Raw genomic sequence first — 26066 nt, 5'->3', positions numbered from 1 at the left:
CATACATTTATCGTTAAAACATTCATTAGAACTTAAAGGCAACTATGGCTATGTCGGGGTGACGTAAGGTCGTGAACCCCCAATTACATTATGGAGTGATCATAATCATTATATCTCACCTTGAGGGGACTAACATTTTAAGGTGAGTGTACACCATGAAAAACATCAAGGGATCGTAAATAGGATCATTAACTTCATGGGCATCATATCTTGCTTTAGAATCTCTAGGCTTAGACTTATCATCATTATTATCATATTCGTGACATATTTCACATCTTTATCTCATAAGAAGCTCTTTATCAACGTTGACTCATAGTTCCCGGAATGTAAGAAAGTCATTGAGAGGTAGGGAAAATAATATCATAGGAATCATAGAAGGATCAGTAGCTTCGTAGGAATGTCATATCATGAGCTTTAGGACTTCTATACTTAGATTCATCATCAGTATTGTCATGCTCGTAACATATCTCCTTTCTTTATCTTGTATGAAGCTCTTTATAATTGTAGACTCATAATTTTTGATATGTAGGAAAATCATGGAAATATAGGAGGATTCATGCCATAGGAGTCATGCCTTAGAAAGAAGGGACTCGCCTTACATACGACTTTTGGTTAGCTATTCTATTGTTTGATCGTTCTCCTTCGATGCTCGCCTTTCTACCTTCAAGAAAGTTCGTATTAACATTAGCTAATCGATTATAAGAACATGCTTACTAAAGCTAGAGAAAATTGGGCAGCATTTCCTTTATTTATAGGACTTTCCCCATATCATCTATCAACTCCCAAACATCTATAATAACATTCTCAACATTATAACCAACAATCTTCATTCATCTACATTATCCACATTTCACAACTTCACTTCAATTCTCCCATAATCATGGACATAGTACACTACTACATTTTCTTGCATATAATGTTTTCCCCATGTTCTTGATGTCATTTATAACATATTTACAATCACAATATCTCAAGAATCATGACTCATCTCAAGCTACTACTCAAAATCTCATTATTCTCATCTTTGTAACCCATTTTCTATCTCCTTTCATAATCTAAGTCTTTCAACCTCCCAATACCTTAAAAAACATGGAATGATCATAAAAATTAGCTTATATAGTGTAGGATCATGTTTTGGATGATAATCTTTCACTTGAAGAAAAACCCTAGCTTCAATCCAAAGAGTTTTCATGACTCCAAGCAATCCTAGAGAGCTTCTTGCATTTGATTTCCTTGGTTTGATGAAGTTGATCATAAACTTCTCTTGAGTTCTTGTGGATGAAGTGTAGAGAGGGTTCTATAGGGTTCTTGAGGTGAGAGGTGAAAATGAAATGAAATAAATGAACTTGGGGTCTCTTATATTAATTTTCAAAGTTGCCCGACTCAATTCTACGGTCCGTATAAATTATATGGACCGTATGTCTGGCCGTATATTTGGTCCAGTGGAGTTTCCATTCTGGGCAGGATATATGGTTGAACATACGGCCAGTATGTTTGGCCGTACAATACCCAGCTTTTTCCGAACTCTTTCTCGTCGACTCGTTTGATCTCCAATCCTTATGGTACCTTCTTAATACTTGTTTAAAACTCCATTAATAATCTAAGGGAAATTATATCTCTTCTCCAAGACATCATTAAGTTACCATTAACTCGGTACTCATAAATCTTTCTCAATACATAACGTATACCTTGCCTTTCTTGGAAAACCTTCTTCCCTTACTTCGAATGTGTTTGAAATCTCAATTAGGATCATCAACTGCTATTTCTTACTCATCGAAACATCGTATACTTCGTGCCCTTCGCCAGTCTATTCACTGTGCATGAATGGAAAACAATTTGGGGTGTAACATTCTTCCCCCTTTGGGAACGTTCTTCCTCGAATGTTGAACCGGCCCTGTATAATTATACTGGTTATGATGATCTTATAACGAATCAATTCTAACTAGGACTCGTCTATCATGTCGTGCCCCTCTTTGCTTAACTTAATACCATTCTCCACCTGACTTCAGTTGATTTTGTATTTCCAAAGAAAGTGGTTACAATTTAGCTACTTCCGTAGTTGACTACAACTTACTATATCCATCTACATTTAAAACTTAAGTTGAGAAACTTAAGTTGTGTCTTTCTCGTTCTGAAGTCATCTTTTTTAGTAACACTGTAGAGTCGGAGCTGTTTAGGTAGGTTTTCCACCACATATTGGTCTCTCTTGTTTTCTCTTCCAATTCTTATAGGTCTACCTCCATCATCCTTCTTGAAGTCATCCCTTTTAATCCTCTGACATGCACTATCTATAACATTCCCTTGACTCCTCAGAAACATCATTTCGAGGGACATAAGTGAGTCACTTTCCTGATATGATCCTCCTTGATACTCGGGCTATGGTATTAAGCCTCACATGGTTTGCGAATCTCTTCCATTTCTCTTTTCTTCCATATGACCATGATAATGGTGTTAATTCACATTTGTAGAGTCTAGATAAATTCAGTCTGAGGTGTCCTATCATAGGTGTTCGTCGTTGACCCATCAAAGGCCTCATAATTTTTGAGAATTTCATAACCCTCTGGTAACTGTTTAAATTTCGCTATAACCATAATGATGCAAGAATGAAAGTTCCAGGGTGTAATGTTCTTCTGGTAGAAGCCCCCCCTTCATTCAGTGATCTTATTGCATTCGTAAGTTGTCACACCCCAGGGCTACCGTAGGAAGCATATAGCATGTACTTATATCATATTCCAAGTAATTGTCCTATTTATCCTTAACGATAATCCCAAATCAACATTTCAACTCAATTCACCATATATTTTCCTTCAACTGACCCGAAGTATCATGACCACACTATTCTTGTTTACCTCTTACTCCTCTTTCTAAGTACCCACTTAGTTTCATTGGCGACACATAAATACTTGCAAGTTACATAATCGTTCTTGCGTGATTCATGTACATACCTATCTATACATATACATGTATCCATATCGATATATATATATATATATATATATATATATATTCGTGTCCATATTCATATCCATAGCATACCCGACCTTGAAGGTTCGGTGGTTTTCGCATACCCGTCCACGACAAGGCTCGGTGTCATACATACCAAAACTCTTTTGTCTATATGTAGTAACTTATCTCATCATGCTCTCTTCTTTCCTTTATTTGTCCCTTGATTATGATATCTTATGTTCTATTATAGAAAACCTTAGGTCCCTTTCTTAATTGTCGCTTATAAATCGCAATATCATTAACAACGACTCTACCGTTAGTGCCTTTGCCTCTATTCTAGTATAGCATCGCTATCTTTTATAATATCCCTTGAGTTATTTTCTCTCAATGTCACGTGGTTCAAGGTCTTCGCGAATGATTTCCAGTACAGTCTCAGATGCCTGCTCAATTCGTGTTCGTTTATTTACTAGTTATTAGACTCATTTCTGCGTAACTCTCACTCTTTGTTTTAGAGTCTATATCTGTCACATCTTAGGGCCCATCATTTCAATCTCTACACTTGTATTCTCTTTTACTCCCTTCCCCCCTTTAAGGGTTTTACTTGTACCATTCTCAAATCTGTTGCCTCACTTTCAAATCTTGAATTCATATATCCCTTACTATACTACATCTTATTCATGTTGTTTCCCATAATTTATAGCTACGATAATTCATGTGTGAAGTCTTAACATACTCATCTTGCAGTTTTGTAATCAAGTAATACAACCGACATAGCAATCCGAACAAGGATGTATTTTACTTAGCTCATCTGGTAGTTATGAGTCAATGTCTGCATCCGCTCCAATTAACAACTTTTGTCCCATAGGAATGCTCACAATAGTAGTATGTCTAGTTATCCATACCATCCATGAAATGTCACTTGCCCTCTTCTTCGGTTCTGAAAGTTCACTTGTAACGTCGTCTTCCCTTTTCCTTCCCATAATGGACTTATGATAATCGAAAATGCATTTTCCTTTAAATCCACCATCTTTATTTTCAAGGATATAAGTCTCATGCACAACTAATACCCCTTATGTCTCATACTCTTTTACTCTTGTGTTGCACTCAACATTGATTTCAAAATCAATCATAATCATATTGTATTTGTCGTTGATGATAGCCCCGCTTTATCGCTTTATCGTCGTTCGGTAAACTCACAACTTATGGCCACATTTGTTTTCTTTCCCACTTATTCCTTTACATGATTTCCTCCTTAATTTATTTTATTTCGTCCCGTTTTATAATCAATCCTTTATTCTTCGCACGAGGAACCCTATTCTTAACTTAGTACTGCTTTGTCCTTTAGAATATACTACTTTTGTACAATCCATTCTTCGATTCCAAAACCTATTCTGTTCATTCTGATCATCCCCTCTTATCCTTATTATGTTGACCCTTTTCCTATCAATCGTCCTATTTTGTTATTCATCTTTCTGTGGTCTTGGTCTTTTACATCCAGCTAAAGATATCGCTCATGCTCTCAATTATACAAATTACAAACTACTACTACTTTGCCATATCACGTTTCTCTGATCCCCCCCCCCCCCCCCCCTTTTCAAGTTTACTTGCTATCATTTCTGTCATTGCGAAACCTCTATGCTGGATTTTTCTAACAAGGTCTTATAAGATTTCTTATCTACTGCACCATGGCTCGCTTACTGGTTTTACACATGCATTCACTCTTTATTCGTATAGAACATGTCGCATCTTTAGTCGTTTCTTTGCTATACTTTACTTACTTTGTATCACCATTCTTGCTATGTTCTCATTATATCCTAATCGCCATCATCTCTATAGAGCGCCACTTCTTGATCTCATTTGCAAGCCTGCGTATAAAATGGAAGAAACCTCATGGAGTAAGAATACTTAACCTATTATTCTTTCTGATCAACCCTATTACACTCACCACATAAGTCATCTTATCAAGGTATCTTCATTCGTTATAACCCTTCGTACTTCGTACCCTTGTCTCAGTCATGTTGTTACTCTATTTGCTAATAGACTTGCCGTATCTTACACTCACCGTTACTGTCAATTCAACAACATTTAGCTCGTCTCTTGTAATCGTCAATGATACTCCTAACTTAATCCCGTCCTGCCATTACCTTGTACGTAACATATTTTCCCGTTAGGACGTATTACAAGCTTATATCTTATCTCTTTTAAATTCTAGAAAAATTCTGGCAGAGTTTCCTCTATATTTCTTACTATTCCAAAACCTGCACGCAGGAAATACCAACAATGCCTCACAGGGCCAATATATATGTACGACATATCTCAGCCACACAGGGTTCCCACTTTCAAGTAAAAGCACAAAGATGTCGAAACTTACCTCATATATCACACTTCGAGATGCACCTGATCCTTTAGCGATCTGCCCTGTTATTCCTTCTTATTTACTTTCCCGCTCATCCTTCAGATTTACATTTCAATCATACCTCAATATTCTTACCTTACTCGACACACATCTTTCATACCGTCGCTTACCTTTGTTCTGATTCATTCAATTTGCTTAGTTCACAACATATAACTGAACTTATCATCAAGAGACACATTTAATCAATTCCTCTATCATATGAACACTTACTTACCTCTATCACAACCAATCCATTAACATATGAATACATACCCTGATAACGTAGTCTCAACGAAGTGACTTACTTCTGTAACTTTAACATCATCAATCACTTTCTTCCATCGATACTGTCCTTCTGCTGAAATCAAGGGTTAGTGTAAGGAATCTCATTTCCTATGGCTTAGCTCTATTGCACGATATTAGAGATGAAAGAAGAGTAACCATCCTAAATGCCCTATAGCTTCCTGTTTATAGATGTGGCGCACAACACACCATAAACAAGACTCTACTAGATACGGCTCGTCGACACTTCCTAGGACTGAACTGCTCTGATATCACTTTTGTCACGACCCTACTAGGGGACATGACGGGTACCCGGAGCTGACTGCCGAGCACCACTCATATCGCTAGTTATCATACTTATTCTCATGCTCATAATCATAGGAAAACCAATCTCACTTTGAAACATATTTACCTTTATATACATAAGCCCTTCGACTATCAAAATAATACATGTACGATAAGGAAATCATGAGACCATACTACCCATACATACGTATCTACGAACCTCTACTAGAGTACTAGATATATGGACGGGACAGTACCCCGTCGTGCCCAAAACATATATATATATATATATATATATATAGAACGATAAATCAATGGCAGCTCCGGAACAATAGAGTGCTCATAAAGTCTGCTGATAGCTCCTACGAATCTAGATCACCTCCCTGTCTACCTGTGGGCATGAACACAGCGTCTAAAGAAAACGGACGTCAGTATGAACATTGTACTGAGTATGTATGGCATGAATCAAATGAACATAATAGAGAAATCATAAGACATAAGATAAAGATATAACTTGCGTAACTTTTAAGGGTGGACACATTTCATACATATATCATATAAAACCGTAGTACATGTATCATCATAGCGCATACATCATCATATCATATATATCATCTTCGTTAACCCGCGTCCGGGTAACCATCATATGCCGCCCACTAGTGGTGTCATGCCCGGCCCTCTAGGCTCGGTGTAATCATAAGCATCCCACCTTAGCGGTGACATGCCCGGCCATTTAGGTACGGTGGAATCGTATGCATCCCGCCTTCGCGGTGACATGCCCGGCCATTTCAGCACGGTGGAATCATATCATCATGTGCTCACCATAGACTTATCATTATCATACATCTCATAGACATATTATGACCTTATCATAAGCTTATCGTAACCTTATCATAAACTTAGCATCATCATACATTTATCATTAAAACATTCATTAGAACTTGAAAGCAACTATGGCCTTGTCGGGGTGACGTAAGGTCGTCAACCCCCGATTACATTATGGAGTAATCATAATCATTATATCTCACCTTGAGGGGACTAACAGTTTAAGGTGAGTGTACACCATGAACAACATCAAGGGATCGGTAGAGATCTGATACCACGTGCCCACGTGGTGGTTACATGATGGTTATACTAAGGCTCTCTCACTTGAAATGTTTTACTCATGTTATAGATATATTAATGTCAGATACAGTTTCAGTTTCAGTTCTTATTATTTCCTGTGCCATATCTACTTCATTCAGTTTCTTTACATACCAGTACAATTCAAATGTACTGACGTCCCCTTTTATTGCCCGGGGGCCTCCATTTGACAATACAGTTATTGATTTACAGGACGGCGAATCTGCTCGTTAGGACTACTTACGTATCAACTGTTGGGGAGCCCCATTCCATTCAGGGTGTTATCTTTACTTTATTTTCATGTTAGTTATGCAGTCAAGGTATGCCGTGGGCCTTGTCCAGGTAAATATTTTAGCAGTCAGACTCATGTCAGAGGTTTCATAGACTAGTCAATTATGGCATGTCAGATGTTTAGTTAAATTAGCCTCATTGGCTACATTATTATATTTCTGCATTCATGATATAATAGTATTTTCAGACTTATGATGATTGAACTCCATGTTTTCACAAGTTACGCATGTTTAAATTATATTCTGCTTCAAGTCATGTCCCTTGTTGACTCAGCAAGCCATGTGGTTCGCTCGGTCACTTGCACAAGGCACTGGGTGGCGTGTTACATCCAGGCCATGGTTCGGGGCGTGACATTTAATTTTAACCCTAGACTATAAAAAGATGTTTCGAATTTTAGGATTGACGTACTGGGATATTTTGAAGACTTGTATGTCGTCGTCTCCCATATCTTGTCGTTTTTTCTTTATTTTCTCCATAGAACCTAAGTTTACTCATGAATTCTTCTGTCTTATCTCGAATCATGAGTAGCTAAACTTCTTTACTCTAGGGTTGTGGCGAAGATATGATAGTTGGTTTGACGATAATTTCTATTATTAAATTTCCGTATTTTGAGTTGCTTATTTATTGTTGTTGTTAATTGTTTATTTACTTGATCGTGGATTGAACTTGGGATAGGGAATTTGCATACGTAATAAGAATAAATAGAGCTTGTTCTATATAATCATTTTGCTAATGAGGATAGGAATATAACCTGTAGCCTTGCTTAGTTGAATACAGAGAAGTAAATGCATTCTTGTTTTTTCTGGCACCATAGGAATATAAGCGTTGAAGTAGCATCTACAGGCTTGCAAGAAATTCCGAAGATACTCATAAAGTTATAATTAACCCGTCAACTAGTAACCCGGGAAATAAGATAGGTAGAATTGTCAGAAGACTTAACTGGATTGTCGAAAGCCATAACCCTGGAGCTCTTTCTCATATGATAAACCTTACAATCTTAGTCCCAGTCATCTAAATCACAAATTGTTCTTTTATTAATTTTGCTTTAAACCAATAATTTAGTTACAACAAAAACACATTGATTTCTACTCTCTTGAATAGATATGATAGAATTTGAATTAGTTGAACAGTATAACATCCAAGTCTCTGTGGTACGATATCTTAACTTTAAATCCTATATTACTTGTATGACCGTGTATACTTGCGTGTGCGTTAGGGAGCAACAAGTTTTTGGCGCCGTTGCCAGGGACTTAGAAAAATTATTGTTTTTCTGGTTTGAATTTTTAATTTCTATTCATGTTTTTACTCTGGTTCTTTGCTTGACTCATGCTCCTCAGGTGCATTCTCTCGTTTATGCCAAACACTCGAAGTCAAGGAAAAATATTAGCTGACTTTGACCCAGAAATTGAACGGACATTACACAAGCAGAAAAATCTGGTTAACAACGAGTGTAATCTTGAATTGGTTGACAATATTGAAGTCAAGAACAGGGATGTTTCCCGAGTTGCTGAAAGAGTTGTTGAGATGGCATAACAAGACCGAGTTTCAGTCTCGACTTTTGCAAGACCCAGTCTAGCAAATGCTGCTATGGCTATTGTCAAGCCTGATATCAATGGAAACTTTGAGCTAAAAGAAGGAACAGTGCGGTTAGTGCAGAATACATGCGAGTATATGGGTAAGCCTTATGAAGACCCACATAATTACTTGATGACATTTGTGGAATTGGGCAAAAAATTTCAATATCGAGATGTCTCTGACAATTATATGAAGTTGGCCTTGTTTCCATTCTCATTTATTGGAGAAGCAAAGGATTGGTTGCAGAATCTTCCTGTTGGCTCTATTACTCTATGGTAGATACTATCGAGCAAATTCAACGAAAAAATCTTTTCATCCAGGAAAACGAAGGAGCTGAGAGGGAAAATTGCTAACTTCACTCAGAAAGATTCTTAATCTCTACCAAAAGCATGGGAGAGGTACAAAGGGTATCTGCGAGACCGTCTACACACAACCGAAAGAGATCATTGGGCACTATTTTGTGGAAGGGCTAAGGCATGATTCAAGGTATTTATTGAATGCTTCAGCTCAGGGCCAGATCTTGTCTAAAATATATGAGGAGATGGAGCCTAATGTCTAAAAGTAATGTGTGAAGGTACTCAAGAAGATTCAGAGCCAAGTTGTTCAGGAATTGCACAAAAAGTTGCGAGTGTACTATAAGTACATGATGTTACTACTATTCGAGCAGACCTTGGTCAACTGTTTCATGCTGCTAACAGGTTGAAAAATGATCCATTCGAGAATCAAGTGCAGCAGGTAAATCAGGTACAGCCATATTATGATGATTGTGGAAAAAATCATATGTTCGCCAATTGTCCTTCGAATCCTGCTAATCCAGAATCAGTCTACTACATGGGGCAGCAAAATCATGGCGGTGGAAACCAAGGAAATAATTTCAAAAACAACTACAATAATCACTATGGTAAGCAGGATTACTACAAGCAGAATAATTATCAAAATCCTCAGGCTCAACAGAGCGATAATTCTGTGGAGGACATGATGAAGCAGTTTCTGGCTCAACAGCAAGTAGTTCAGTAGCAGAATCAGAAGGTTGTGAACGAGATGTAGAAATCTATTCATAAGCTTGAACATCAAGAGGGGAAAATGGCGATAACTCAGAATGTCAGCCCTCAGGGTGCTCTGCCAAAGAATCCTACAGAGCCATGTAAGGCAGTCACTTTGAGGAATGGTAGAGAACTTGGGGAGGTGCCAAGTTCTGAACTTGTTCTGAACAAAAGAGCAGATGTTGAACTTGTTCCCGCCAAGAGAACTGAAATAGAGCAGAAAGTTGCTGAACAACCACCGACCGTACCACTACCGTTTCCACAAAGACTTCAGAAGCAGAAGGCAGATTTGACTTGTAAGAAATTTCTTGAGATTCAGAAACAGGTACACATCTATATTCCGTTGATGGAGCTTTTGCAAGAAGTTATAAAATATGCTAAGTACATCAAGGATGTTGTTGCAAATAAGAGGCGTTTGACAGAGTTTGAAACGGTTGCACTTATTGAGGAGTGCAGCTCTAAAGTAAGAAGCAAGATTCCTTCAAAGCTGAAAGATCCAGGCAATTTCACTATTTCAATCACCATTGGTAACGTTGAGGTTGGGCCAGCATTGTGTGATTTGGGTGCTAGTATTAATCTGATGCCCACCTCTGTGTTCCGAACGTTAAGGCTGGGTGAGCCAAGGCCAACAACAATCAATTTACCATTATCGGATAGATCTCTAGCATATCCCGATGGCATAATTGAAGATGTTCTTGTTAAATTGGGTCCATTCATTCTGCCAGTTGATTTCATGAATCTTACCTACTGTTGATACAGTTATTCGAGTCAGAGATGGGAAGATGTCCATGACACTGTCTGAAAATAAACATAATGTCTGGGATGAAAATAGACATCTGGAATAAAGAAAGATCTTTAGGTGGCATGGCGTGGATAGGAGCTCACCCTCTGATGTTGGAAACGAATAACCTCAACTAGATGCGAGCTCTGGAAGACGTCTTTAGCTCAAAATCTACACTCACAAAAAAAATGCAGCAAGTGTAGGTCAGTACAAACAACACGCACTGGTAGGTATCATAGACCGACTAAGATTAGTATCATGCATACATACATAAAATAAATGAAATAGGCAGACAGGCACAACAAACATGTATCACAAAAAAATCCTGAAATAATCCACTTTCAGAATAATTCACCAATTATCAACAATGAAACACCATTGCTCAAACCAAAAGAAGTAAAGTAAACAATAAAGTTCCAACTCTGTCATATGTACACACATGCTAAATGGTAAGTTTTTTCCCAAATAGCCATGACCTACAGGGGACCCATGGTGTCCATGTACCACTCGTTCCAGAAAGAACCTCGGACCACGAGCTCACGCTACGCTACATCGTCACCCCCTGTCAAATGTGCCTTAAGAGATGTATATGTTCCATCTCAATCATCATCAACAACGTCTCATAATCAAATCACAAAGAATGACTCAAGAACGCGTAACAAGTCAACACCAATGAAGTATAACAAAATAACACAAGTCGCAATAAGACCCACAATTAATTTGCTCAATGATAATATAATATAAAGTTATCTCAATCAGTCTCTGAAGGGTATTTATGAACACCTTTCTTGCAACGGTCTCAAGAATACAATTCAAGTTTATCAACCTTAACAATGGAGAAACACTTCACACAATTTAATCATACAACTAACAACAATCACCCAAACTCCATACCCGAAGTCCTAGACATGCTTTTTCCCATAGATTCTACGACATATACAATCAACTAATCAAAGTCTAACTCAAGTAAACCATAACCTACCTCGAAGCCGAACTGGAACAATGCAATCACTCCGCAATAGCTTTTTCTTTGCTCACCACATCGGAATGTTCAAAATCTAGAATTACAATTCTAAGTAAGTAAAGGATCATCAACTTAACAATAACAATTTAGGGATTACAACCCTACCAATTCTACCCTTAATCAAATGGGTTAATTATCTTTACGATCATAACTATCCTAATGTTGGTCTCAAGCATCATATTGAATCAATTAATGGGTTCTCGAATCATCTCAACCCTACAAATTTGGTTTTAGCCAAAGTTCCTAATTTTATTGGAAACCTAGGTCTCAACAACCAATTCCCATCATTGAATATCCAATTCTCCTGCTATGAAGTGATAATCTCTACTTTTAGATAATTAAAGAACATTAAACAACAATAAACAATACCCATTAATATTCTAGGGTTTTCTCGGTATTTGTGTTCTAGCCTTCAATTCCCATTAAAGGTCCTTTGATTGAAACAAGAATCGAACAAGAACATTACACGAAGAAAGCTAGTGATTAAGGCCTACCTTTGATGGAGAATAGTGCCCTAGCCTTATAAAGTCGCCTCTATGCTCTTGGGAACTATTTTTGGGATTATGTGAGGAGTGGGGTCAAAATTAGATATTTAAATCAAGTTTCTGACTTACTGAGGACCGCTGCAGCGGGCCCTCAAAGAATCCTCCCTTCGCTGAGCAGGACCCCTCCTCACTGCAACGATACTGTGGCAGCAAAAATCCTTCCGCTGTGAATTTAAGGCAGTGAGCACGAAATTGTACCACTTTTTTACACTTAGTCTCTCAAAATCATTCTAAGGCTCTATGAACACAAGTCAACAAAAAACCTAGTTAAAAACACATCACAAGATCACTTATAAGTCATAAAACACACCCCAAATTATGAAGGTCCACTCATTCCTAACATCGGGAAAGTACTAGCAAGGGTAAAATGGTCAATGCATGCATAACTATCAAACGGGTCGTTACAGGTTTATGGTGAGGATTTAATGACATATGGGGCAGTCGAGGAGTGTCTTCATATTCTTGAAACTTCTTGTGCCTGTGTGCAAGAAAATAAGCTGTTTGAAGACTTGAAGAGATCGGAATCTTGGAAGAAACCAAAACCCTCCATTGAGGAGGCTCTGACTCTTGAGCTAAAACCTTTACCTTCTCACTTACAGTATGCTTTCTTGGGCAGTGGTAACACATTGCCCGTAATCCTCTCTGCCTTTTTTACTGATGTGTAGGTTGAACATGTGTTGCGAGTATTAAGTGATAGGATCCGAGCTCTCAGATGGACTATAGCTGACATTCGAGGGATCAGCAGCTCATTTTCCATCCACAAGATATTATTGGAGGAAGATACCAAGCCCAGTGTTGAAAATCAGAGAAGGTTGAACCCAATCACGAAAGAAGTGGTGAAGAAGGAAGTGATTAAGTGGCTTGATGCCTACATTATTTACCCCATTTCAGACAACAAGTGGGTGAGCCCTGTTCAATGTGCCCCGAAACAAGGGGGCATGACAGTTGTGAAGAACAAGAAGGATGAGCTTGTACCTCAGAGAACGGCCACTTATTGGCTTATTTGAATTGACTACCAGAAGTTGAACACTGCTACCAGAAAAGATCACTTTCCTTTGCCTTTCATGGATCAAATCTTGTATCAATTGGCCGAGAATGATTATTATTACTTCTTGGGTGGCTCTTCGGGCTACAATCAGATTATGATAGCACTCGACTATCAAGAAAAGACCACTTTTACTTTATCTTATGGCACTTTCACATTCCAAAGAGTACCCTTTGGATTATGTAATACTCCAGGCACGTTCTAGAGATGTATGGCTATTTTCATCGATATGGTGGAAAAATATGTGGAAGTAATCATGGATGACTTCTTGGTCTTTGGGGATTCTTTTGATGATTTCTTAGGGCATCTTGATGCAGTGTTGGCTCAATGTAAGAAACGAATCTGGTACTTAACTGGAAAAATGTCACTTTATGGTTTGAGAGGGCATTGTTCTCGGATATAAGTTGTCAAGCAAGGCAATTTAAGTTGAAAAGGCTAAAATAAAGGCGATTGAGAAACTCCCACCTCCTATATCTGTTAGAGGGGTCAGCATTTTTCTTGGACATGCAGGCTTCTATAGGAGATTTATCAAGGACTTCTCCAAGATCGCAAACCCAATGTGTAAGCTGCTAGAAAAAGATATGAAGTTCGTGTTCAATGAAGCATGTCTGAAGGCCTTTGATGAGCTCAAAGTGAGAATAGTGACTGCACCTATTATCATCGCACGAGATTGGACTCTGCCATTCGTGGTTATGTGTGATGCGAATGATTTTGATGTGGGAGCTGTTCTCTGTCTGAAAAGGGACAAGATATTTCATCCTATTTATTATACCAGCAAGACACTTGATGCAGCCCAGATGAACTGTACAGTTACAGAAAAGGAGTTATTGGCGGTGGTCTACGCCTTTGACAAATACCGATCCTACTTGGTGGGGATGAAGGTGATAGTGTACACTGATCACACTGTTGTTCGCTATTTGTTTGTAAAGAAAAATGCAAAGCCCAGACTCATTCGCTGGGTGTTCCTGCTACAAGAGTTTGACATTGAGATTATTGATCGAACGGGCACAGAGAACCAAGTAGAAAATCACTTATCAAGGCCTGAGGATCGTGAGCATATTGATGAGGATGGGGTGATTAAGGAGACCTTCCCAGATGAGTAAATTTTTGCTCTTTAGTCAACCGAACTACCATGGTATACAGACATGGTGAATTTTCTAGAAAGTGAGGTTTATCCTCCTGAAGCTAATCATGAAAGAAAGAAGCGGCTCTTGCACGATAGTAGATTTTATATTTGGGATGAGTAGTATCTCTACGGAATTGGCCCAGATCAGTTGGTGAGGAGATGTGTTCCAGCAAAGGAAGTGCAACTGTTCTTCATCACCTTATGGTGGCCATCATAGCGGCGACAACATAGCAGCTAAGGAACTTCAGTCAGGTTTCTATTGGCTGACACTGTTTAAAAATGCTCATGCTTTCGTGAGAGAGTGTGATAATTATCAAAGAACGAGGAACATCTCGAAGCGTCATGAAAATAGTATATTGGAGATTGAGGTGTTTAATTGTTGTGGAGTAGACTTCATGGGGCCCTTCGTTTCGTCAAAAGGGAACAACGATATTCTTGTTACAGTTGATTATGTGTCAAAGTGGGTGGAAGCCACTCCACTCCCAACCAATGGTGCAAATGTGGTGGCTAGATTCTTAAAAAGGAACATCTTCATATGTTTCAGAACCCCGAGGGCCATCATCAGTGATCAAGGTACGCACTTTTGCAACAGGTTATTCGACAAATTGTTGGCTAAGTATGGGGTGAAACACAAGGTGGCCACTGCTTATCACCCTCAGACCAGTGGTCAAGTGGAGATATCCAATCATGAAATCAAGCAAATTCTTGAGAAGACGGTGAGTATTAACCGAAAGGATTGGTCACTAAAGCTTGATGACGCTCTCTGGACCCACCGAACTGCTTACAAAACTCCTATTGGAACCTCTCCATATAGGTTAGTTTTTGGTAAGGCATGCCATCTCCCTGGCGAGATTGAACATAGGGCATACTGGGCAGTAAAGAAGTTGAACTTAGATATGGAAGCAGCAGGTGAAAAGCAGTTGTTGCAGCAACATGAGCTTGATGAATTCCATTTTCATGCATATGAGAACGCAAAGCTTTATAAGGAACGGGCGCAGAGGATGCACGACAAACATATTTACCTCATGAGTTTGAGTCCATACAATTAGTACTGTTGTATAACTCGAGGCTCAAGGTGTTTGGTGGAAAGCTGAAGAGTAAGTGGTTTGGGCCATTTGAAGTAGTTCGTGTGACCGCGCATGGAGCGGTTGAGCTGAAACCACTAGATACGGAGAAGCCTTTCTTAGTGAACGGACAGCTAGTGAAGCACTATTTCGCAGAGGTCCTCGACCCAAAAAAGACATCCGTGGAACTTGAAGAGGCTTGAAGTAGCCTGTGTTGTGCCGCGATGTTAAATCAAGCGCTCCTTATGAGGCAACCCGTGTTTGTACTATTAGCATCAAGAAAAAAAAATGAGAAAAGTAGAAAAATACAAAAGGATATCATTCCACGGCACTTGTTGGGAGGCAACCCAACTTTTCATGTATATATTGTCACGTTTGTTCAAGTTACAGGACAAGGAAAGGAGCGGGAGCACAAAATAAGTGGAAGGATGAAAAAAATTGCTCCAGGTTTGCTAGAGGCGTTGAATCCACGACGCGGGTGCAGCGCGAGTAAGGTAAAAGTTCAGAGAGGTGGTACACTGGCGTTTCACCCGCAACGCGTATGCAGCGCGAGGATGTACAAAAGTTCAGAGAGTTGGAACACTCGTGATAGACCCGCAACACTTTGCCAATGCAGGTGGGGGTCTGTTCAAAATAAAAAAAATATAAAATTAAAAGAGGACCGGACCCCTCTTTCCCTCTTCACTTTTAAAACCCTCCTTTCCCATATTTCTCTCTAAAAATCAAAAAACTTAACTCCCTTAAAACCCCAATCCAAACTCAAGAACTTGTGCTAATCATCTCCTAACATCAAAGGTAAGTCCTTTCGCTCTCCCCTCTGTTCAATTATTCTTGAATTATAGAAGTCGCAAAACCTAGGGTTATGGGTTTGGGTGAATTTGGGATTGGGATTGGTGTTGTTTGTTTTTTTTTTATTAGGGCTATGATGATGATTCCCCATTGAAAAAGGAGGGTTTTACAACCCCCATTGTTGTCAAAACTAAATGGAAGATTCTATGCCCACAATGCATTCGATAAAAGTCTTAAACTAAGTTTTTTGTAGAAATTATGAAGTCTTTAGTATCAATGGATTAAAAACCTATATGAACCCTTGGGCATCAACTCGTACCATAAATTCAAAAATTTTGAAGAAAAATTGGATTATGGAAAATTTGAGAACCACCAACCCAAGTCCTAAAACATGAGTTTTCTTGTTTTTTTTTTTCTTTTCTCATAGAGTAGACTAGTTAACTTCTTTGTTTCTAATTTCGTAACTTAGTTTGAAGTAAGTGTGGGGTCGGTTCAACCCTAGATGAGCTTAAAAGAATGACAAAACCATGATAATATCCGATGTTTTGAAAGTCAAAGTACTCCAAACTTTAGAATATAGTTTGAAATAAGTGTGGGGTCATTTCACGCCCCTCCTTGATATTGAATTGCTACTTATGATTTGGAATGCTTCATTTTTGTAGTTACAATGGTTAACAACAAATAAAAGGGAAATACCCCTACCACATCCTCCTCACATGGCACAAAAAGGGGAAGATCAGACCTCTCGAAAGCAAAACAAAGACTATTAAATCATTGTCGAGGGGTAAGCAGCCAAAAACCCCTATTCCTCGGGCTCCATCTTCGAGGCCTGCACCGGATCTTGAGAGTGTAGTAGAGGAGTAGTGGTACGAGCCATTCAACCTCTCGGTGGGGTATGTCCATGAGCGGGAAATAAACTCAACCCTCCTGCAGCGCAAGTTTAAGAATGTTTACAATAGGATCATAGAGATGCGGTAGGTTTCGATCTTTGAGATGCCGGGACCAGCAAATATTGATCTAGTGCTAGAGTTGTATGCCAACATTCTTTTCAGGCTACGATTGAAGAAGGGGGCGATGTTTGGCCACCATCCATTTATTTGAGAGTATAGTGGGTACCCCTGATGGCAACCTTGTTGTTGACCATCAGGGAGTCTCGGTTTACCCAATTGAACCTTTGAAAGAATTCACCCACCAGCCAGACTAAAGCCATTAGGGAAACACTTTGTGGGCCTGATTCAAAGGCCACATGGGCTTGGTATGAAACAAAAGCCCATAAGCATAAGAGTCTGAGCGTGGGTAACTTCAACCAAGAGGTTTGATGCTCGAGTAGTTATGGTTAAGGCTGTTGAATTATCGAATCATGCCACTTGAGCACTATTCTAAGGTAGGGAAGGACAGAGTGCGCCTCGTATACTTTCTCATGATAGGGCAGCCTGTGAATATTGGATGTTGGATGATGCAGGAAACGAAAAAGGTTCATGAGGGAAAGGCCAAGCGATTACGCTTCGGCAATACACTTACTTCTTATGTGTTGCAGTTTGAAGCCTCTTTGGCATGGCCTTATGATTGAGTCCTTACGGCACCCGATGATACGATAGACATCTCCAATTTCAAAGCATTAGAGTAGAATCCTATGCACCATCTTACTCCATGCCGAGGAGAGATCAGCCCAATCTGTCTTATTGTCTCAACTGCACAAGATGGCATGGATTGCTGGTGAGAATTTTTAGTTATACTTTTTGAGTGTTTTTGTTCAAGCCCCGCACACCGTGCACTCTCCAGCGTTCCTGGGTGATGAGGTTCGCTTACCTGCGGATGAGGATGCTAACTCGGTTGATTACATTGAGGTTGTTATCAAAGCTGGGGATGAAGAAGAGTCACAAGCATAGAGTGCTAATGAAAGGGAGGAGGAAGGACAAGATGAGGAATAGATGGAGGATGTTGACTAAGTCGCCGATGGCGATGATGACTAGGCCCTAGTGGGACTCATAGAGTATCTCTTGCCTTACTCTGCTTTTTTTTTAATATGCATTGAGGGAACTGCATGAAATTAAGTGTGGGGTGGGAGGTGCGTCTCAAGATAGGATGCACAAGCCTTAGGATTTTTTTTATTTTTTCTTTTTGGATTTTGATATACATTTTAGGATTAAAATTTCTAGCTTTATTACTTCTGGAAACAAAAATGAAAAAACCTTGAAAAAATTAAAAAGATTTTGCTTTTTAGTTTATTAGACCCTCGATAGTGGCATAAAGTATCTAGCTAGTTTGTTTTCTGTTTCTTTGATCATAGAAGAGGCTTTTCCTGATGGTGGATAGATGACGACCGTATGGAGAAAAAATTAGTTCATAGGAAAAGACCATTCAAATGCTAGGTGCTCGGGTTAGGTGAAATATTGGCAATATGAGAAATTCTTGATTTTGAATTGAAAGCATGTCGTGAGAATATATAACCTTTCTCGAAATACTTAATTTTTGCTCTGTTTGACTCATATATAACCCATTCGGCATGATTGATATGTGTTGCTTGATTCGAGGGACAATATGGATCTTTCTTGTGTTGATTATGTGCCATGTGTGTGTAAGAAATCGTTGTATGATCCATGCCTTGTATAGATGGCTAGAACTTGCTCCGTTTGTTCGTAAAGCGAAATGAAGTGTATTTTGAGTTAGGACGTGATAGAGGCATTTCTTTGTTAGCCTAAATTCTAACTTGCCTTACCGACCCATACATATTACCCTAGTCAGGCCCGTTGGGCCTTTAGCCTTTTTCTTAGCAAACAGCTGATAAGCCGTAGCCTTTTCATTCTATAGCCAATTTTTGATCCAGCGTACTCCTTGACAACTTTAATGATGAATTGTTAAAATTGGAGTTAGGATGTGATAGAAAAAGGGAGGGTGTGTTGGTTGAAAGCTAGTGAAGCCTATTGGGGCACCTAAAGTAAAGGAAATTTTGCTTGTTAGTTGGGAAAAGAAAAGAAAATAATAGTTTGAACCGAAAAAACTGGGAAACAAAGGTTGATTTTGTCAAATAAAAGTTCCCTTATAACTTGTGGTGTCATAAACGTGGTGCTTAAATGTAAATAAACAAATGGGCGTGATTTGGGAGAAAATTTGGTTTTGGTTAGTATGTGTTAGGGGTTGGTGAAGAAGTTTGAAAAAAAAATGATGAGTGTTGTATGTATTAAAGTGCTTAGGGAGGATAGTCACTATTATCCACATATTTCCTACCTGTCCCTTAGCCTACGTTACAACCCCTTAAGTCCTACTTGATTCTAGGTTTAATACACTTAAATTAGTGACGTGATTACACTACGGGCAAGCTTATGGGTCGTCATATTTGGCATGTGATATTCTTTGTGAGAGTGAGCATCTTGTTGATTTTGTGTCCATTGAAATAAACTTATTTGATTCTTGTGTGATATGGACAACTCCCTTTCGGTGAGGGCACATAGTTGACAATAGATTGGTGAGATGTTGGATTCTTGGTTAAGTATCATAGTTTTATTGTTTTGAGTGGTGTCTTTGGGTCATGCGTTCTTGGAAGTGAAGTGTTTTTTTTTTTTTAGAAGGTCGTTTGTTGGTATTGAAAACTGAAAATTTTGATCTTTAGCATGGCTTTCATAAGAATGAGCTCGATGTTTGGTTCTTGAGGCATTTTAAAATAGCCGTATTAGGCGAAGCCTGAGCAGACCTGTTGAAATGGCAAGGTTGTGAAACTATGGTAGGTTGGTATTGATAAGTGTTTACTCAAGGGCCAGCAAAGTCTAAGTGGGGGTGGTGATATTTGCACAAATATCTATGTTTAGCGTCACTTCACCTCTAATTCTTAGCACTTTAATCGAGTTATTCATAGTGGAATTGTTGTATTCAAGTTTTAGTTGGTATGTTTTATGTGTTCAGGTACAACGACGACAAATGATGGAAAATCGAGAAATTTTAGTTGAACCTTGGAGGGACTTTCACTTGCACGAGGTGACGAGAAGATCGCACGATATTTAGAAATATTTCGGGCCACTGAAGGACTACATGCGTTGAGCTTGCGTCGCGGATGGGGCAGACCAGCTTTGAGCCCACATCGCTGATACATCACGCCTTGACACACTCTCTGAACTTTTGCATTTATAAATTTCAGACAGCACCTGCGTTGGACCCGCGATGCCGGAGCAACGCGGGTGTCGTCCAGTTTTTCCCGTTTTGATCAGAATTAGGTCTACTTATTTTAGTTTTAACCCTAGACTATAAATAGCCGCTTTGAATGTTAGGAACAACGTGCTGGGATATTTTCAAGACTTGTAAGTCGTCGTCTCCCTTCTCTTGTCGTTTTTACTTTATTTTCTCCATAGAACCCTAGTTTACTCATGAAATCTTCTGTCTCATCTCGAATCATGAGCAACTAAACTTCTTTATTCTAGGGTTGTGGCAAAGACATGATAGTTGGTTTGACTATATTTCTGACTTTTGTGTTGCTTATTTATTCTTGCGCTTAACTGTTTAATTACTTGATCACTAATTAGACACTATCTGTAGTGTGTGAATTGAACTAGGGATAGGGAATTTTCATACATAATAAGATAGATCTTGTTCGATATAATCATTTCGCTAATGAAGATAGGAATAGGCCCTTCAGCCTTGCTTAGTTGAATACTGAGAAGTAAATGCGTTCGTGTTATTTTCTGGCGACCATATGAATATAGGCGTTAGAGTAGCATCTACAGGCTTGTGAGCAATTTCGAATATACTCATAAAGTTATAGTTTACCCGTCAACTAGTAACCCAGGGAATAAGATAGGTAGAATTGTTAGAAGAATAGAATGGATTTTCAAAAGCCATGACACTGGAACTATTTCTCATCTGATAAACCTTACAGTCTTAGATCCAGTCATCTAAATCACAAAGTGTTATTATATTAATTTTGCTTTAAACCAATAATTTAGTTACAACAAAAACACCTTGATTTTTACTCTCTTGAATAATTGTGATAGAATTTGAATTAGTTGAACAATATAACATCTAAGTCTCTGTGGGTACGATATCTGGACTTTAAATTCTATATTATTTGTACGACTGCGTATACTTGCGTGTGCTTTTGGAAGCAACATTAGTCACTGTGTGTCGGGTACGTGCGCTGTGTGAAAGGTGCGTGCGCTTGTGGTGATTAAAATTATGTTTTAAAATTAAATATATTTTCTAACATGTCATATTTTAAATTTACTTAAATATTAGATTCTTTCAAGATTGATGGAAGAAATTTATAATTGTAGCTTGTTTCGTACATTCCAACCTCTTAGTGGTCATATAACGCTTTAATTGATGAAGACATTGACATTTTTGGATTACAAATATGTATTCATATCTAATATTCTGTCATAAATATAGTATATTATAGTATCACATTAAATATTTGGTCAAAATCTCTACCCTTATTATTAGTAATCATAGATATTATATTTTTCATAAAGATTGTTAATTATTATATTATCAAAAAAATAAGATAGCTGTTATATGGGGGTAATTTTACAAAGAGCGTACTGTTATAAAGTTGATTGTTCTTGTTATAGGTAAAATATTATTGTAGAGAAATAAAATATAACATAAAAAATCGGTAAAAAAAACTTAGTTGTTATAGAGAGGTTTGACTATATATAGACAAATCTTGTTCTTTTTTAAAACAAACCAGTTTTTTTTGTTCTTTTTTTTTCACTTTTCTCTCACTTTCATCGAAATTTCTATTTAAAAAAAAAAGCAATCATGTTTGGTACACACACAACGAAAACACTTTCTTCGGGAGCAAAAATATATGAATGAATATCTAATTATGAAGATAGAAGAGGAGCATTGAAATGTATATATAGATTCATAATGGGACTTGTTAATACAATATGGTAAAATACTATCAAATAAATCTAGATAATTTGATAATAAATTTATCAGGACAATTTGAATTTGGAAGAATTAAGTATTTTCTTAAAGTGCTTGAAAATTCAGAACTCCAACTAGAATTTCAGATCATATTTTGGGAGTTGTAAAATCCTAATGATCAATGGTTATGTTGCATATATAAAATGGATCAAGATTAATAGCCTGTTTGGCCATGCTTACTTTTCTCCGGAAGTACTTGTTTTTTTTCTCAATAAGTGCTTATTTTTAAAAACTGAGGTGATTAGCCAAGCTTTTAGGAGAAAATAAGTGCTTGGGGAGTAGCAGAAGTAGTTTTTCAGAAACTTAAAAATTAGCTTCTGCCCAAAAGCACTTTTTTGAAAAACACTTTTGAGAAAAATATATACTTAGAAGCACTTTTTAAAAGTTAGGCTAGCACTTTTTAAAAGTTAGGCCAAAAACAAGTTGTTGCTCAAAAGTGCTTTTTAAATTAATTGGCCAAACACAAACTGATTTTCGACGAAAGTACTTTGTTTTTACAATCACTTTTGAAAAAACACTTTTCAAAATAAGTTGATTTTAGAAGCTTGGACAAACAGGCTATAAAGTTTTGTTGGCTCACGAATTATTCGTATTGTAACTGCAATATAACATTTTATAAAAGTTATAACATGATCTTATAGCACAAAATAACATGGAACGTGCATCAAGATCTGACCTTCATCCACTGGAATTGAGTTCAAGAGAATCGACAAAGAACTTATTTAGTCCACAACACTTTTTCTTCATGTTGGGGGAGGATTTATCTTAAAGTCTGAAATTCATGGGATAAAGTATATCGTTTACGATAGAAATGGCGTGCAACACAAGGGTCAGATGAACTGATCAGCTTCAGAAGTAAAGGGAGTGTATATCCTACCCTAATAAGTAACCACTAAGCCATTATTCTTCTTAGTCACTGTGTGTCGGGTGCATGCGCTGTGTGCAAGGTGCTTGCACTTGGGGTGATAAAATTATGTGTTAAAATTAAATATATTTTCTAACATGTCATTTAACATCAAAAATTCAAGACTTCCAACGAGAATATTTTTTAGCAGGGAAAAAGTTTCAACTGATGTACGAAATTTTACACTTACCTTTTGGAAGCATCGATTATTACTTGAAAGGTAAGTAAATTTGTATCAGAAGAAGAAGAAGAAGAAGAAGAAGAAGAAGAAGAAGAAGAAGAAAGAGAAAGAGGACAAGGAGAAGGAGAAGAACGAGAAGGAGAAGAAGGATATGGAGAAGAAGAAGAAGAAAAAGAAAGAGGTGAAAGAGAAGGAGGAAGAGAAGAAGAAGGAGCAGAAGGAGTAGAAGAAGGAGCAGAATTCCGGCGATCAGACGAGCAACCCACACCACCAGAGATTAATGATTTCATGGAATCTATCGGCACAAAAGGGTAAGCCGCTCACTTATATTTCTCCAACAACTAAAAATGGAAAAGTCTATGTTAGTATTGTTGAGGATGACCTAAAACCCCAAGAGGAGTATATGAAATCTGCTTTATTTGGGTATATTGTGGGAGATACACCTTATATGGAGGCCTATGTTACTAGTACTTGGAGCTTTGTTGCAAAGCCCTAAATTCTGGTTCATGACAATGGGTATTATATCATCTGATTTGCCTCTGTCGAAGACTGTGAAAAAGTGAAGGATGTTGGCCCCTACACCTTCCATAATAAACCCTTCATTATTCAACAATGAGATTTTGACTTCGGCTTTAAACCTGATTGCATAACCACAATTCCTCTATGGGTGGTATTTCTGGGGTTACCAGTGGGATATTGGTCTAGTGAAGCACTAAGTAAGGTTGCTAGTGCACTGGGTAGACCAATGTCCACTGATAAATTCACAACAAACATGCATAAAATCACTTATGCTCGGATCCTTGTGGATGTGGATGTGTCCCAACATTTGCATGGTCTATTGAACTACTCACACCACAAGGCCACATCCATCAAGTTGTTGAATATAATTGGAAACCAAATTTTGTACTAGTTGTATGAAATTTGGTCATATTATTGAGGCTTGTTGGAATGATGCAGAAGAAATAGGAGAGCAAGGAAACCTAAACAAAACTCTGCTCAATCACAGTTGCCAAACCTGTGGTGTTCAAATCAAGATTTAGGGGTATAGACTGCTAATAGATTTGATGTGTTAGATGGGAATGGAGCTAAGCCTAGCTCTTCTAAACCTCATGAGAAGGATCTGGGGCTTATCCACCCCCCCCCCCCCCCCCCCCAATGATTATCACTACTTGGAATGTAAGGGGCTTAAATCAACCCCTAAAGCAGAAGGAGTTGAAGATCTTTATGTAAAAGGACAAGATAGATATCATTGGATGTTTAGAAACAAGAACAAAGGAACCTAAAGCTAATGGCATTCTTACCAAAGTATCCAAGGGCTGGAACTATTGTTGCAACTATCCCATGGCTTACAATGGAAAAATTTGGCGCTTGTGGAAACAAACTATACAGTTACAAGTTTTGTCAAATACTCAGCAGCAAATTCACTGTAAGGAGGAGAGTAACACAAACTTCACTGCATTCTTAACAGTTGTATATGCTAAGAATGAAGCACAGCAAAGACAATCCCTATGGACATATCTCAATCAGATTGGGAGTAGCATTCAAGGAGCTTGGCTCATCAGTGGAGATTTCAACACCATGCTTTCTTCAAAAAACAGACTAGGCTCTCCTGTATTGCCTACTGAAACTCAGGATTTTAGAGATTGTTTTGATAATTTACAACTGACCCCATTGAAGTTCAAGGGATGGCATTTCACCTTCAGTGACAACTAATAGGCTACCAGCAGGGTGTATTCTAAAATTGATTGGGCTTTTGGCAGCTCCCAATGGCTCCAATCTTATGGCCATGTGGAAGTTGACTTCATCAACAGTGGTATGTCAGATCATTCACCAATATTGATACAGTATTATCCTCAGGTTCACACACACCCTAAGCCATTCAAGCTATTTAGCACTGTCATGAACCACCAAGATTTTTCTGTATACTTGCAATTGTTTGGGCCCAAAATGTTAGATGAACCAAGATGTATAACCTGTGGAAGAAGTTGAAGAATTTGAAGGTGTTAAACAACTACCTAGCCTCATATAGTCAAAAACTCCAACAGGCTAGTCAAAAACTGGAGATCACTCAAGCATCTTTGAGGGTTCAACCTATGGATCAATCTCTCATAGACCAAGAAAAAGCCACTTTGTTGGAGATTGCAAAATGGAGAAATATTGAAGAATTAGCCCTTAGACAGAAATCCAAGTCTAACTGGATCACTAGTAGGGATTCTAATAGCAAGTACTTTCATGCCCAATGCAAGATAAGGGCAAGTAGAAACACCATAACTTCTGTGTATGCTGACAATGGCTCAAAAATTACTGACCCTGTACTGGTTGAGACTGAATTCATATCTTTCTTCACTAAGCATATGGGTACTGCTGCTGAAGAAATGCCATGCCTAAATTCAGAAACTATTAGAAGAGGACCTTGTCTTTCTTACCAACAGAAGTTTGACCTGATCAGAGATATGACTAATGTGGAAATTCTAGCTGCAATCAAAGGGGTAATAATGCAATCCTAGTTGCCCCAAGGTCACCTATGTGGTAGCAAGGTGAGGAGCTCCAAAGATCACAAGGAGTATACATGAAGATGAGCACTCGTGAGCATGCCTTGGTCCTATTTCGGAGATCCCAAGTGTGCAAGATTGCATGGAAAGACGGATTGGAGAAAGAGAATGAAAATGGCTACGCTTGCAAGAAGGCTATTACTTAAAAGCTAGCATTTTCGGATTTCAAGTTCAAGGGAGACAACCAAACAAGGCCC

General features: G+C 38.2%; 2 protein-coding genes across 2 annotated transcripts; both read left to right on the top strand.

Moving 5' to 3' along the window:
* Positions 1-9979: 9979 nt before the first annotated feature.
* LOC132611871 (uncharacterized) lies at positions 9980-10693 on the top strand. The gene has a single exon (XM_060326233.1). The coding sequence runs from the start codon at positions 9980-9982 to the stop codon at positions 10691-10693; it is 714 nt and encodes a 237-aa protein (XP_060182216.1).
* A 14588-nt stretch (positions 10694-25281) lies between these two features.
* LOC132611870 (uncharacterized) lies at positions 25282-25824 on the top strand. The gene has a single exon (XM_060326231.1). It carries the CDS (start codon positions 25282-25284, stop codon positions 25822-25824), a length of 543 nt encoding a protein of 180 aa, XP_060182214.1.
* Positions 25825-26066: the final 242 nt, after the last annotated feature.

Source organism: Lycium barbarum, chromosome 9 (assembly GCF_019175385.1).
Source record: "Lycium barbarum isolate Lr01 chromosome 9, ASM1917538v2, whole genome shotgun sequence".
Lineage (NCBI taxonomy): Eukaryota > Viridiplantae > Streptophyta > Magnoliopsida > Solanales > Solanaceae > Lycium > Lycium barbarum.
This window is presented reverse-complemented; position numbering and strand designations above follow the sequence as displayed.

Excerpts from the sequence above, each read along its gene's own strand:
- LOC132611871 (XM_060326233.1), top strand. The coding sequence starts at position 9,980 with ATGGCGATAACTCAGAATGTCAGCCCTCAGGGTGCTCTGCCAAAGAAT.
- LOC132611870 (XM_060326231.1), top strand. The coding sequence starts at position 25,282 with ATGTATAACCTGTGGAAGAAGTTGAAGAATTTGAAGGTGTTAAACAAC.